This window comes from Rattus rattus, chromosome 7 (genome assembly GCF_011064425.1).
Source record: "Rattus rattus isolate New Zealand chromosome 7, Rrattus_CSIRO_v1, whole genome shotgun sequence".
NCBI lineage: Eukaryota > Metazoa > Chordata > Mammalia > Rodentia > Muridae > Rattus > Rattus rattus.
Window position 1 is genome coordinate 14,818,749 of NC_046160.1, and position 14,322 is coordinate 14,833,070.

General features: G+C 42.6%; 1 protein-coding gene across 1 annotated transcript in view; it reads left to right on the forward strand.

The window, feature by feature from the left end:
• The window catches only part of Fez2 (fasciculation and elongation protein zeta 2), a 39,852-nt gene that overhangs the window by 16,337 nt on the left and 9,193 nt on the right, over positions 1-14,322 (forward strand). Inside the window, exon 5 of the mRNA XM_032908895.1 lies at positions 217-485. Coding sequence (XP_032764786.1) covers positions 217-485 — 269 coding nt within the window. The remainder of the gene's footprint in view (positions 1-216; positions 486-14,322) is intronic.

A 14,322-nucleotide genomic window follows, 5' to 3' on the forward strand; every position in this document is an offset into this window, starting at 1 on the left:
TGATTTATACTCAAAAAAATGGTTACTTTTTAAAAATCTCAGCTGAGTACTTTACTCACCCCACCTCTATGTACCCACCAGAGCCTCTTAGTTTCTGAGAAGATCCCAAACTGTGTAATTGCTCAGATTTGATTTGCCCTTTGGTTTAAAACACCCATGATGCTGCCTTGAAATAGTCGCATCTCAGTGTTCGCTGTACTTTGTTTCTGGCCGCAGGAGTGAAAAGGTTGTCAGTGTCTGAGCTAAACGAACTGCTGGAAGAAATTGAGACGGCCATTAAGGAGTACTCTGAGGAGCTGGTGCAGCAGCTGGCCCTGAGAGATGAGCTGGAGTTTGAGAAGGAAGTGGAGAACAGCTTTATTTCTGCTCTCATTGAAGTGCAGAACAAGCAGAAAGAACACAAGGAGACAGCCAAGAAGAAGAAGAAGCTCAAAAATGGCAGCTCTCAGAATGGGAGGAATGAGAGAAGTCACATGCCAGGCACAGTAAGTGATGTGTGCAGGAGGCCCCTGATGCTGTCCACTGGTAGCTGCAGTGTTGAGCCTCTCACCAGAGCACCACTGGGACTTGGCTAGCACCTGCTTCCTCAGCTCCTCCAGGAAGGATTCTTAGTGATGCTTACTGTGCTGTCTGGGTGTCTCTGCACCTCAGTGTGTGGGGCCAGTCAGTGGAAGAAGAGAAGGGACAGGACGATGTCTTCAAGCGAAGAGGACTGGCCAGCAGCCACTCCTCACTACCTCAGAATGATAGTTGTGGTGACCAGTTTGGCTGGTATGCTTATGAGTGGTTCTGTTTTCTTGTCCGGGGGTTATATTATAAGAAATGAAGAGAGTCCTTTCAGGGACAGCTGAGAACTGTGCTGAACCTAAATGTAAACAGGTTTTTAGTGACTCATCAGAGGCTGTGGGTGGCAGCTGGGTGACATCAGCCACTTGGCTGTGTAACTGAAGTATTACTGACAGGTGAGAGCATATTGGAATATTTGAAACCTTAAGCCTTCATAAAAGGTATTTTGTTTTCTAAAGTGATTTCATTGGTTAACCTTCATCATAAATATTATCAGTCAGTTCTCTACCGTGTGTGTGTGTGTGTGTGTGTGTGTGTGTGTGTGTGAACAGTTGGGGTACTGTATAGTCCTACCCTGACTTCATATCTGAACAAATATTGGTTCCATTTTTAGAGTAGAAAACTTGGTTCATTTTTCTAAAATGAACATTTTTGTCGATCACAATATAACATAGTAATACATGTCACAAACTGCTCATTATGGTTTAAAGTAATAGATGTTTTCTCTTTAAGTCTTGAATTATGTACCAGAGAATGAAATCTTATTGACAGATGCTGATAGGATCCTAGGAGGAGAATCTAGTTGCTAGGTAGCTGGGTCACCAACGTGTGGGTAATTCATTATCTCACCATGTGGTCCATTAATAATATGGCCAATAACATGAATAAATCCACATTTTCTTAGTGTGATGCCCATTTGTAGAATTCTAGAAAGAATAGAACTTACAAATTCACGTTGAAGGATTCTGATGAATTTAGTTTTTGAAAATACTGATTGAAAAGATGTCTGTTTAGTATTTGTTTGACTATACTGTCCTGGAACATTTACTTTAAAATATCAAGGATAATATTTTCATTTGCATGTAGTATTTTAATAGAAATATACCTATTTTAAGTTGCCTATTATGGTATTGGGATTAAGTGAAATGCTTAGTTGGTAAATCCTAGCATGGTTGGTAATTTCTCCATAACTGGTGTTAGGGATTACATGCAAATCCTGTATTTATTGGTGTTAACACTTGGCTGAGAAAAACAAATTTATCCCTAGAGGGGTTTAAAGATTTCTTTTTGTAATTCCTGTATAAATAGGGTTAGCATGGCTCCATTGTGTAATTTTGTACAGTATTTATACCGAGAATTGGATTTGTCAAGACAGCAGGGGAGTTACAGTTAAACCTTTATTGGACTTGAAATAAAGTCATACAAAACCCCATTTATTTTTTCATAGTATTTGAACTCATGAAGTTGCTTCCTGGTCCTGATCTACTGTTTGTGTTAAAAACTTCAGTCAGGTAACGGCCTGGCTCAACTCTGACACTGGTTTCCTGTGTCTTATTTTAGCTCAAATGCCAGAGGAAAGCCGTCCTGTCTGTAACACAGACAGCCTGAACCTGGTGATTCTGAAGGTAGTTATAGGTGGTGCACAAGTGGCCATTTGGGTAAATGGATTGCTGGAGGAATTCCTTCTCAGATACTTCATGTAACATGTGGTTGTGGCACGTGACTCACTAAGCGGACTATCACCAGCAATACCCATTCAATAACTGGTATCTCCATGGACACGCGTGTGTTGCCTGTTTTTCCAGTGACATCACTCTTTTCCCTCCCACCAGTGCCTTTGAACGTTTCCTTGGATGTGGAACAACTTCCTTTTGTTTTCAACTGTGATTTATAATTTTACAACAACACATATGCCCGCTTACAGTTGGTGTAGTATGCCCTAATGGCCAGCTTGTTCTCTTAGGTCCAGGTGATGAACTCTGATGAAATATCTGCTGGGAGTAGATAAGGATTAGATGTCCAGCTCTTGTCCTCCAGCATGTTTTGTTTTAGACATTTGCCCAAGAAAAAAATTGAATAAATGTTTGGGCTGCTGTCTAGAGAATTAGAACATTTTATCAGGGCATGAGATTGTATTGGATAGTAAGGGAAATAATGCATATCTTATAAAAGTGAAGTGTTACTGTGGTTTGAGTGTAAAATTTTAAAGTAGTAATATGTGTGAGGTAGTATGGCCGCGTGCGTTCACTGGGCAAGCTTGTGGACTATTCCTTGTGCCAGGCACTGTTCAAGATACAGTGGAGACTAAGCCAGGCCAGGCGTATGCATTGAGCACAGGTTCTTCAGGGAGAAGACTGATAGAAACAACCAGCCAACGAGTTAACATACAAAAGGATGATTGGCCTTTGTGATGTCAGTGGAAGCAGATGCCTCGAACCAGGGCTGGCTGAGTAAGATGGTTGAGCTGCTGCTCAGCCATTGTGGATGTGGTGGTTGCTTCTCTGCTGTGGTCAGGGATTGACAGAGGCTTGTCAGCCCCTCTCCCAGTCTTGGTTTGGAAGGGCATTTAGAAGAGTCAGTCTTGGTGCAGTGTGATTTGGGACAGCAGAGGGCTTGATGCGGCTTTGCCTTGTTTTGAGCGCCTGGAGCAGCACTTGGATGGTAGAGGCTGGTCTGGGGGTGCTTCTGCTTCGCAGGATGCTGTGATCGGATGCCTAGGTGAAGGCACGCCCCTTTATGGTTCTCCAGACCTTTCCGCAGCAGGCTTTCCCTCACCTGACTCTTTGCCTTTCCCTTCCTGTTTGTGTTTTTAAACTCATCCTTCAAAATTATGGTCAAGCATTGTCTTCCTCTCTTTAAACCTTCTTCAAGGACTCCTCCTTCAACACAGAATGGACTAGATGCCTCCTCTCTTGGGGTTAGTATGATTCCTTTTAATTACTTCTAGTAGCATCGAAATACCAATCTTGTTTATTTATGTGCCCATCTCTATGATGCTTTGTTGAAGATAGGACATTTAGTTTTGCTTTCTTAGTGTTTTTAGGCCCAGTATAAGGTACCCAGTGCATTTCTGTTGGACAAATAAGAGATTGATGATCTACATCTGTGTCTTGAATCTATGTGTCAGGTGACAGCTCCACAGATGCTAAGAATCTCTGAATCCTGCCCTGCCATTCTGGGTGTAGAGACTTCTAAGTTTCAGGTTAAATGACATACTATGTCTAAGATTACCATATTCCCTGAGAAAATGTTAGTTATTGTATATGAGTACCTGCTTGCCAGACATTCTGCTTGGAGATCTCTCATAGTAATCTGACATTGGTATTGTGAAACCATGGTTAGTGTAACTAGTTCACTCATCAGACTCATTGAAATTAATAGAATTCTAGCTCTTCACATTGTTAAGAATATGAGGAGACCGTTTGCCAGTTCTTGCCAGAAGCAAAGGTATGTATGACCTTTTCAGTGCACTGATCTGGTAGGAAGTTGTGGTTTGGTGTATTTGTCTCCCTCGTGTGTTGCCTATGCTGTAGTAATTGAGATGGTTCTCATGTGTATTTGAGGTGCAGATTCTTCAGCTGCTGCAGTACCAGGTTGTGTTGTAGTCATTGGCTCCAACCTCCATGTCATACCCAGTGCAGGCTCCTGAAGGGCTCATTTGCAGCTCCTCAGTGCCTCACTCACCTCTAGTGGATTCAGACTGACTCCCAGAAGGTTTGGAGTTTGGATTTGAATTAATATTGTTCCCGCAGGATTATTTTTTTTGGTGAGGAGTGGAGTGGGAGAGCCAGGCTCCTGTTTATATCAGACATTTTCACAGATCATTAACTTTTAGAGGCACTTCCCTTGGGCACAAAAACAAGTTGATATATTCCAGGATATGTTTTAATTCAGTTGCTCCTATACCTGCAGAATTATCTCAAGCTTGAAAGACACTGTTGTTTACCTGCCTCTGTAATCGTGTGGATGAAAAGGGACATATCCTTTCAGATCCATGAATCTTTGGTTTACAGGACAGGTGGGAGGTGTTTTACTCTCAGTCTTTGGCTGCAAAGATATTAGACATCTTTTATTAGACTCTTTAGATATCTTTTCTACTTGGCCCAATCACTTCAAACTTTCTAGAGAGTTTAGAGTCTTATTACTCTTTTTTTTAATTGGACATTTTATGTATTTATATTTCAAATGTTATCCCCTTTCCAGTCTCAACACCCTGGCATTCCCCTACACTGGGAAAACGAGCCTTCACAGGACCAAGGGCCTCTCCTCCTATTGATGCCAGACAATGCCATCCTCTGCTACATATGCGTCTGAAGCCATGGGTACCTCTATGTATACTCTTTGGTTGGTAGTTTAGTCCCTGGGGGTTCTGGGGGATCTGGTTGATTGATATTATTGTTCTTCCCATGGGGTTGCAACCTCCTTTGGCTCCTTCAGTCCTTTCTCTAACTCCTCCATTGGGGTCCCTGTGCTCAGTCTGATGGTTAGCTGCAAGCATCCTCATCTGAATCAGTAAGGCTCTGGCAGAGCCTCTCAGGAGACATCCATATCAGGCTCCTGTCAGCAAGCACTTCTTGGCATCAGCAATAGTGACTGGGTTTGGTGGCTGTATATGAGATGGATCCTCAGGTAGGGCAATCTCTGGATGGCCTTTCCTTCAGTCTCTGCTCCATTCTGCGTCCCTGTATTTCCTCTGGTGAGTATTTTTTCCCCCTTCTAAGAAGTACTGAAGCATCCACATTTTGGTTCTTCTTCTTGAGCTTCATGTGGTCTGTGAATTATATCTTGGGTATTCCAAGCTTTTGGGCTAACGTCCACTCATCATTGAATGCATGCCATGAGTGCTCTTTTGTGACTGGGTTATCTCATTCAGGATGATATTTTCTAGTTCCATCCATTTGCCTAAGAATTTCATAAAGTCATTGTTTTTAATAGCTGAGTAGAAGGAAAATTTATTAAGTGGTTTAACTTGGTAAGCTCGCCTCTAATGATGCTTGGGAGATTAGCAAGAGGTACTGATAAATTCTAGAGAAAGCAGGAAACTTGATTATAAATGATTGTACATTACGGTTTTTGACGTAGAGAAGATGGTTGCTTAAAGATGAGAAGAGCTAGCTGGATGGAAGAAGCTTTTCCTTGGATGTTTTCTCCCATAGATGCATTGCTTTGTTTCTGATGCTCCTTATTATGACGACTGTTGGACAATTTACTTTGTCTCTCCTTGTCTTGCAAGAGTACCCCCAGTGATAGTTTTCCATTTAATCTTGTTCAAAGCTGACATTAAGGCAAGAGAATTTTGTTTTCATTTAGACAGCCACTACTAGATCACTTGGAAATTACTTTAATTCTAGTTCTCAATCTAAAAGGTATATTCTGACATATCTACTTGAAACTTTGGCTTTTGTTTGGAAAAATAAAAGTACCAGGAACCCTTTTCCCTTTCCCTAATTTGGAATTTTTAAATAAACCTTTGCAAAGGTAGCAAAACAGATTGATACTGCCCCACATTTCTTTTCCATTTATTTTATAAATAAAGTTTTATTGAAACACAGCCATATCTATTCATCTTCTTGGTACCTGTGACTCTTTTTATACTGTGGAGACAGAGTTAAAGTGTTCCATTGGAGGCTGTGTGGCCAGCAAAGCCTAGGGTACTTACTCTCTGACCTTGTACAGAGACTGCTGGCCAGCTCTTTATTTGAATTGAGTATACTTAATATTAGGGGAAGGGACTGGAGAGGGTGCAATAGTTAAGAAAGTTTGCTCTTTCAGAGGACCTCGAATCATTTCCAGCACCCTTATCAGTTGGTTCACAGCCGTTTCTAACTCTATGGGATCCAATGATCTCTTTGGCCTCCAAGGGTATTCCATGCATGCAGTTCACATACATACATGCAGGCAAGATATGCATACGCATAAATAAAAAGAAATATTTTCTAAAATTTAGAGGGAAAATATAAACTCAATTTGGATTTGAATAGACAGACCATAACATACAATTCATATAAAATGTTGCCGTGTTCTGTCCGAAGGGCTTGGCGTTTGGCACTTCTTCAGTAGCCTGAGTTTAGCTTACAAGATGGCCATGCGTTGACCTATCCATCTTCAAGCCTCACAAGTTCCTGGGCCAACTACAGACCTTTGTTCTATGTATGTCTAAGCTAGTAGCCCAGCAAGGGACCTGGTAGGTAGACCAGTTGTCTCTATTTGAAAATAAATAAAAGGAATAACTATGATGGATGTTGTCTGGGCACAGTTTTCCCATGTAGTGGTAGAAGATGATTTAACAGAAAATAGTGGAGAAGGTACTGATTGATCCTTTCCTTTTTAAACAGTTCTCCGTGAAAGGATAGTTTTGCCTTGTATCCTCAAATCCAAATATTAATATATTTTCAACAATAATTTGTGGATGATAATTGATAGTATTTCTTTTCTTTCTTTCCCTTGCTCCTCCTCGTCCTCGTGTCCTCTCTCATTCCTTCCCTACCCTTCTTCCTTCTTTTCTCCCTTGCTTCTTTGGGATTAAACCTGGGGCTTTACACATGCCAGGCAGGGGTTGAACAGCTAAGTTATACTCTGTACTTTCCTTTATCGTAAAGAATATCTCCTAAAAGTTAGTATTAGTATTTATCTGCTTTGGATAATTCAAATTTTCTTTTTTTTTTTTTTTTTTTTCCTTCGGAGCTGGGGACTGAACCCAGGGCCTTGCGCTTGCTAGGCAAATGCTCTACTACTGAGCTAAATCCCCAACCCCAATTCAGATTTTCAAACTTGGATATAAGGGTTTTTGAAGAGAAACTTTGGCGGAATTCTCTTAAACTTTACACTTCACATTGAAACTATTTAACTTTCTTAAAGTATTTAAACAAGGTATCACTTGGAGCTCTCTTATGTAGATCAGGCTAGCCCCCAATTGACTGAGATCCTCCTGCTTCTGCCTCCCAAATCCTGGAATTAAGGGCGTGCGTGTGCCCTCACTCAACTCCACTTTCACAGCTCAGGCAGTATCCGCTATCTGAACATTTGTACTCGGTAGTTTTCATTCTATTGCTTTTCATTTTTCTTCATACCTTTCTCATATTATTATTATTTTTTGCTTAATTATAAATTTGTTTTATAAAAAAATCCCTAAAACTACTATTTAGTTAGTACTCGATGATTGTTAAATATCTAATCTGACGTGATTTGTGGGGGATGGAAATGTCTTCAAATTAAATTATTTAAATTATGTGTATGTTTCACACCACTTCAGTACCTGTTGCTCACCCACAGAGGCCAGAGAAGGTGTTATGTTCCCTGGAACTTGATTTTCAGAGGGTCGTAATGGAGGTGCTGGGAATTGAACCCAGATCCTCTGGCAGAGCAGCCAGTGCTCTTAACCACTGAGCCATCTCTCCAGCCATATTTTGCCCTCTTCTGAGTTCCCCAAGCATAAGAATATTAGTGGCAGAAGGGTAAATGAGAATGAGTATAAAAGTCAGTGAAAAGCTCCCCTTATTCATTTATTTTTTTTTCCTGACACAGCTTTGGTACTATAAGTTTGGAAGCTGCTCTGCCTGGTTAGAGACCGTGTGGGTCAGCTCAGATGAGGCACAGAGCAGGCCCTCAGGCAGAAATAGCTCAAGTCTTCTGGTCTCCTTCTTAGCTTTGCTTTTCCCTGTGTTGAATATTATCGTTGTTTGTTTGTTACTTGACTTGCTGAAATGTCCTGTGTAGAAAGAGCTGATGAAGAGAATTATAGAGAGTACCAGACAGACTCCAGCATCGTGTCTGGTTCTTACTGCTTTTGAGTTTGCAGGAACTTTGCCGATTCTCTTCACTGTTCATGAAGACCCTCACAGCTTGAGCTGATTTCTGGATCTTGTAGATTATTTCTTCCTGTGCTCTCCAGTCCGTTCTGCTCTGGCCTGCAGTCAGGAGCCCAGTGTTTCTCAGTCATCATCTCATTTCTCTTTGGACAACTTGATGCAGTTTCTGTTGTTCTGGACAAATGTAAGAGGATGCCATGATTTCTTTTGGAAATGATGCCTGTTATTCCAGCCCTCTGTAAATGAATAGAGTCCACACTTCTCAAAAATATTGATCTTTTCTAAGCTCATTGCTGAGTTCTTCCTATGTACTACTTCATTTTAAACTGCACAACAGCCCCAGAAAGAATATTAACAATATTCTTACTGCTGAGTCCTGAATAAGCAAATGTTAGGTCTACAGAGGCCTTAGCTCAAAGAAATAGCAGGCATGGAGAGAGTTATCTAGAGGTGGTGGAGAAAACTCTAGAGTGCAGAGCTCTCCAGAGGGAAGAGCTAGGAATGGCTTACTGTTTTTCCTTTGGGCCACGCAGGCAGGTTGTACACGGGCTCAGAGCTCTTACCTCCTCTCTATCTTTTAGATCTCGCTTACACTGTGTTTGTTGCTCCTGGTTTTGTCTGAGGAAAGTTTTCAGAGAATGGATGTTTTTGAGATTCTTAATCCATACTCTTGCCAGGGAAGGAAATGGTCAGAGGCAACTGAATGGTCCGTGCTACTGAAGCCTCTGTGTTCTATGCCAAATAACCCCTTCCTTCCCCCAGCCTTGCCGCAGACGTTGGTATTTTGTCTGTAGCAAGGACAACAATAAGGCAAATGCTGTAATGCTGAATCACCTTCCTGCCTATGTAAGCGTTCATGCAAAACATTCCATTCCGAGCAGGGCATTTTGTGGAAATACGAACTCCTTCCTAAAGATGCCATGGGAGATAACATAGAACCAGAACTTTCCCCACTGTGTCACTTTTGCGCTGGGCCATTTGGATTTTCTGCCTTGTAAGTGGGAATGTAAATTGAATGGGGGGAAAACTGGTTCCTGACACTCCTAATATCATCACTGATCTTATTGATTCATTTTAATTAGAATATAACAGATCTCCAGTATCGTTCCTGTCTGTCAGCATTCATGGCCTTGAGACTTAGCGGCCAGTGCCTTGACATATCTGTAGCCCCTCATTTTGAGAAGTGGTAAGCAGAGAAATGCCGCTACTTTCTCTCCCTGCTCTTTCCCTCTCACTTAATGAAGTTTAGCTATGGAAAGAATCCTTACTCTGGTCCAGGTTAGCAACATAACCACTAATAATACTGCCTCTGGTCTCCAGGTTGTTAAGTGTAGCATTTCTAGGTGACATGATGCTCTTAAAAAGTCATTCTAAATTGTCTCTGAAACTTTACCTTCTAAAATTAATTTTATCCAAGTATGTGTGTTTTTTTTTCTTTCTTTTTTTTTTTTTTTGAGCTGAGGACCGAACCCAGGGCCTTGCGCTTGCTAGGCAAGCGCTCTACCACTGAGCTAAATCCCCAACCCCGTATGTGTGTTTTTTAAACTTTAGTTTTGTATTGTTTTGTTTTTTAAAGGATGAAGCAGTTGAGAGGCAGGCTCTATCCTTGGTCTACGGAGTTCTTTCCAGTTCTTCCCGTCCCCTACCTCCTTCCCTTGCTGTGTTCTTACTCTTGTGCCTCTCCGACCTTTGTCTCACTGAGCTGCTGCTGCTCCCAGAAGCTGGGTGTGGAGTTCTTAGTTGCTACATCTCTTCACAAATCATGTCACTGCAGTATTTTCCTGACTTTGTTAATCTCGTGTTGATTTCCTAGATTCGATTCTCCATGCTTCACTCCTTTGATCAATAATTTTGTGTCCCATCATGCCACCATTCTCTGCTCACTCTTCAATGGCTTTTTTCTTTTGGGTCATTTTTCTTTCTCTCTTCTCAGAGGCAGAGGCCTTGTTATCTGGTAAACATTTTCCTGGCTCAGAGGCTCTTGGCTTCTAGTGTTAAGGGTGTTACACCCCGAGGAGAGCAGGTAAATTTCCAAGCCCTTCCTATGACCCAGGCCCTGGGAAGTCACTGTGATGGAGAGATGCAGGAGTCCCTGTCTCTCTCTTGAAAACAAACTTGTTTCCTCATCAAGAAACAAAGTCACGGCCACTGGCATGTTATCTGTGCACCTCTGTCATTCTGGGTTAGTTACAGCCTCGTGCCTCTCTGATGGTCGGTCTGTGTGTGCATGTTTGTGGTGTGTGTGTAGCTTTGATTTGATTTGCCTTCTTAAAGGTATCTCTTTGGCTAAGTTAATTTGTATATTCATAGAATATTTAAATTAGAAGTCCTTCAAATTGTATCTCTTGAACATCTTCATGGTGAGGACTCAGGCCTCAGGTGAGTCGGAGCTCACACTGTGGCACGGCAGAGCTGGAAGGAGACCCAGATCTCTGAGTTTGAGTCTGGCTTTTGCTGCCCGAGGTGACATTACTTTTTTTTTTTTTTTCTGATTCCAGATACTTTTGACTGGCCCATGACTCCTGGATTCATGTAAAAATCTGCACATATTTTATCAGTATTATGAGTAGGAATTGCTACCAGTAGTTCTCAATGTGTGGGTCATGGCCTCCTAGGGGGTTGAACAAACCTTTCAGAGGGGTTGCCTAAGGTCATCTGCACAGAAGATATTTACATCGTGATCCAAAACAGTAGTACAGTTACAGTTATGCAGTAGCAACAGACACAGTTTGATGGTTGGGGTCACCACAGCATGAGAAGAGGGTCCCAGCAGCAGGAAGGTTGAGAACCACGGCTGTAGAGTCCTGTGGCTCAGGCCATCCCGCAGGTCCTCACATGGTGAAGACAAGGCCGTGCTTTTAGGGACATAAATGTGAACATGATCTGACTGTTTCTGTTAGGTATATGGAAAATTGATTTAACCAATGTCTCTGTGCCCCCACTCCAGTCCATCTTTCTTCAGATACTGTGCCCTGTATCTGCCATTAAAAATACCGTGAAGGCTGGGCGCAGGTAGCTTTTAGCATGTGCCTGTTGAGCTGATCCCTCAGAGACTGAAGGAGAATGGCTTGAGCCCAGGAGTTCGAGGCCAGTTTGACGGTGCACCAACACCCTTTCTTAGACACAGTGGACAGACAGGCCCGCATATGCACACAGGTACACAGGGTGATAGTTGAAAAACCAAAGTATACACATGCAAAGTGTCTAGAGATAGTACACGGGACAAAACGGGGTTGAAATCCTGAGGACACTAGGCAGAGACAGTCGGATACTTGAAGAACCTAGAGAAAAGGGCTGGGAGCAGTGAATCAGGGAAATCTCAGGGGGATCTGAAGTGTCAAAGACGATGACTCTGGGAAAGTAGGCTGAGGATTGCGTCACCAAGACACCATAGAAAAGGCTGGGAATGACGGGAGGGGAAAATTGTGGTTACGAGTTTCCAGGGAGGCTGGTGTTCACGGTGACCCGAGCACTTAGTTCTTAGCCACAACTCTTACCTAGTTCTGTGTTATGTTCTCTCTCCCTTCCCCTCACCCTGTCTGTCTTACACACACACACACACACACACACACACACACACACACACACACACACACACACACCTGTATATATACCTACATCCCTAGAGTCTCTTGGCTGTCTAGTTAGGGGATATTTTGCAGTGGTGCAAGGTAAGGTAGAATCTTGCCATGTGCCTTGCTTCTCTGACTTGGCTGTTGGCTGGCAGTGCTTAGAGGCTGGGGCCCTGGGCTGCACCAGGTGATACAGACTGAAGGCAAGCATCCTTTCTTGTCCTTTCCCAGGCACAGCAGTGGATGCATTGAGAAACGTGAACGTCAGCCTCTCCGCTAGCATCAGTAGATGGTTTTGTGTGTTCCAGCTTGCTCTGATGTCCTGGGGTTGCCTTTTCACTTCTATCTTGCAGGCTAGAATTCTGAATTCTGATGACATGAACACCATCTCTCACAAACAGCCAAGTGTCTTGTAGTCAGGATGTCCAGCAGTGCTCACGTCTGTGTGCCTAAGGAGAACCGAAATTGCGTATGCATCTTACGAATGTGCATTCTTCTTTCTTGTTTTTGTTCTTTCATCTTTAGCGGTTCTAATTAGTTTTTTGATTGGGAAAATTAAGCTAATGAATTTGGACTGTGCTTTCCAAATAGTTGTCTTGTGTGAGCTCTGACTTCTTTATCCAGCTGAGGTTTTCCCAGTTTGCATCGCGCTGTCTCATTTCCTCAGATGACGGAGCCAGGTGATACCAACCGAAGCAAGCGTTCTTTCTTGTCCTTTTCCAAGGGCATGAATTTAACCAATGAGCTGACTCGTTTACTTGAAAATCATCTTTACTGTTGGCTCTGGAGCCTGTGATGTCGTCTCTTTGGGTAACCTGTTTTATAAACAAGGAACAAATTATGACATGGTGGTGTGTGAAGAATCCACAGAAAGAGTTATGTTATTTAGGTTTCTCTTATAAAAGGAGTCTCTTCCATCAAAAGTAATAGTTATATTCTCAGCAAAGTGAGGGACCCTGGAAGTCTGTTGGCCAAGGCATGATTCTCACCAACATAAAACTGGGTATGGGTCTGGGTCTGGAAAAGGCGGGGCAGGAGGGTAGGAGAGGCACTGAACAACTCCCACAAGGCCAGTGTGGGTGGACGCAGATTCCCAGCAGTGCCTTGGTTGCCTGGTGCGGCTGGGCCAGACCCTAGTAGTCTGCTTCCTTCAGGGTAACCCTCCTTGTTAATCAGGATTTCTTTACACTCTCAACATTTATTGAGGGCCTCAGAGCATACTCATGCATAATTGAACTGGTCAATATTTACTGTGTTAAAAGTTAAAACTAATAAAAGATTAATTCATTCAAACTATCAAAGTTAAATTATTAATTCCTATATAAATGGTAAGTTTTCATAGAATATAACTTGGAAGGTTGGTTAGAAAAATGTCATTGGTGTTTGTTTGTGTCAGTCTTGTTGATGTATGGTGGAGCTGAAGGACGTGAGTCTCCGCTCTGCCTCTGCTCTTTGGAATATCACAGTGTCCGATGTGGTAGTCTGAGTGAATCGGGGTGGTGAATATGGCCAAAGTACATGATGTGCATGAAAGAAATCATATGAAGCCTAACACTGTTCATGGTTAGTCACAGTAGTAGTCTATAAGGAAGACCAGTCACATCTTAATAATAGTAAGATAAGTTTGAGGTCCTGTTCCTCTAGGAGAATTTCAGTGTCTCTCAGGTTGTGCCTGGGCCACACTTTGAGATCACTGGGACCAGCGTATACATTGTTGGGAGCAGAGAACATTTCCGTGGCTTCCTGAGGACTGGGAAGATGCCTTTAAGTTTACTCCTTCAGCCTAACCAGTGTTTACTGGTTCAACTTTCCCCGTGAAATTCCAGGGAAAAGCACCATCCGGTGACTCAGAGTGCAGCTTCCTCAGGAGCCTTTCCTTTGGTTAGTCATGCTCCAAGAATCTCTGCTGCCTTTGATTCAGCTGCTAAAGTTGCCCGTGTGCCTCTCGACAATGATACGTGTGGCTGCAGGCTGCTTACAAATCAAGATAGTCACTGAAAGGGAAGAGAGTGCAGTGAGTGAACTCTATGGAGTCTTAGACGTCGTCAGGAGAACTAAGTGGCAGTTGTTTTCTAGGCTGGTGAAGCGGGATCCATTCTGCTCCCCAGGAAGCATATGCCGTGTTCCAATTCACATTCTCGGCAGCAAGGCAATGGCAGGTGCCCGCAGAGTGAGTGGGAGCGGTTGGTAGTTTGAGAAGTAGCATGTTCATCTGCCAAATGTCAGGTTCATCTCCCCAGACTGATGGTGGAGAGACAGACTTCAGCTCAGAACAGGCAAGCTGGGAAGGATTAAGTTTTCAGGCTTCCGATAAAATGTAGACAAGCAGTATCAAAAGGTATCTTAAGAATTGTGTGATAAACTTTTTAATAAAA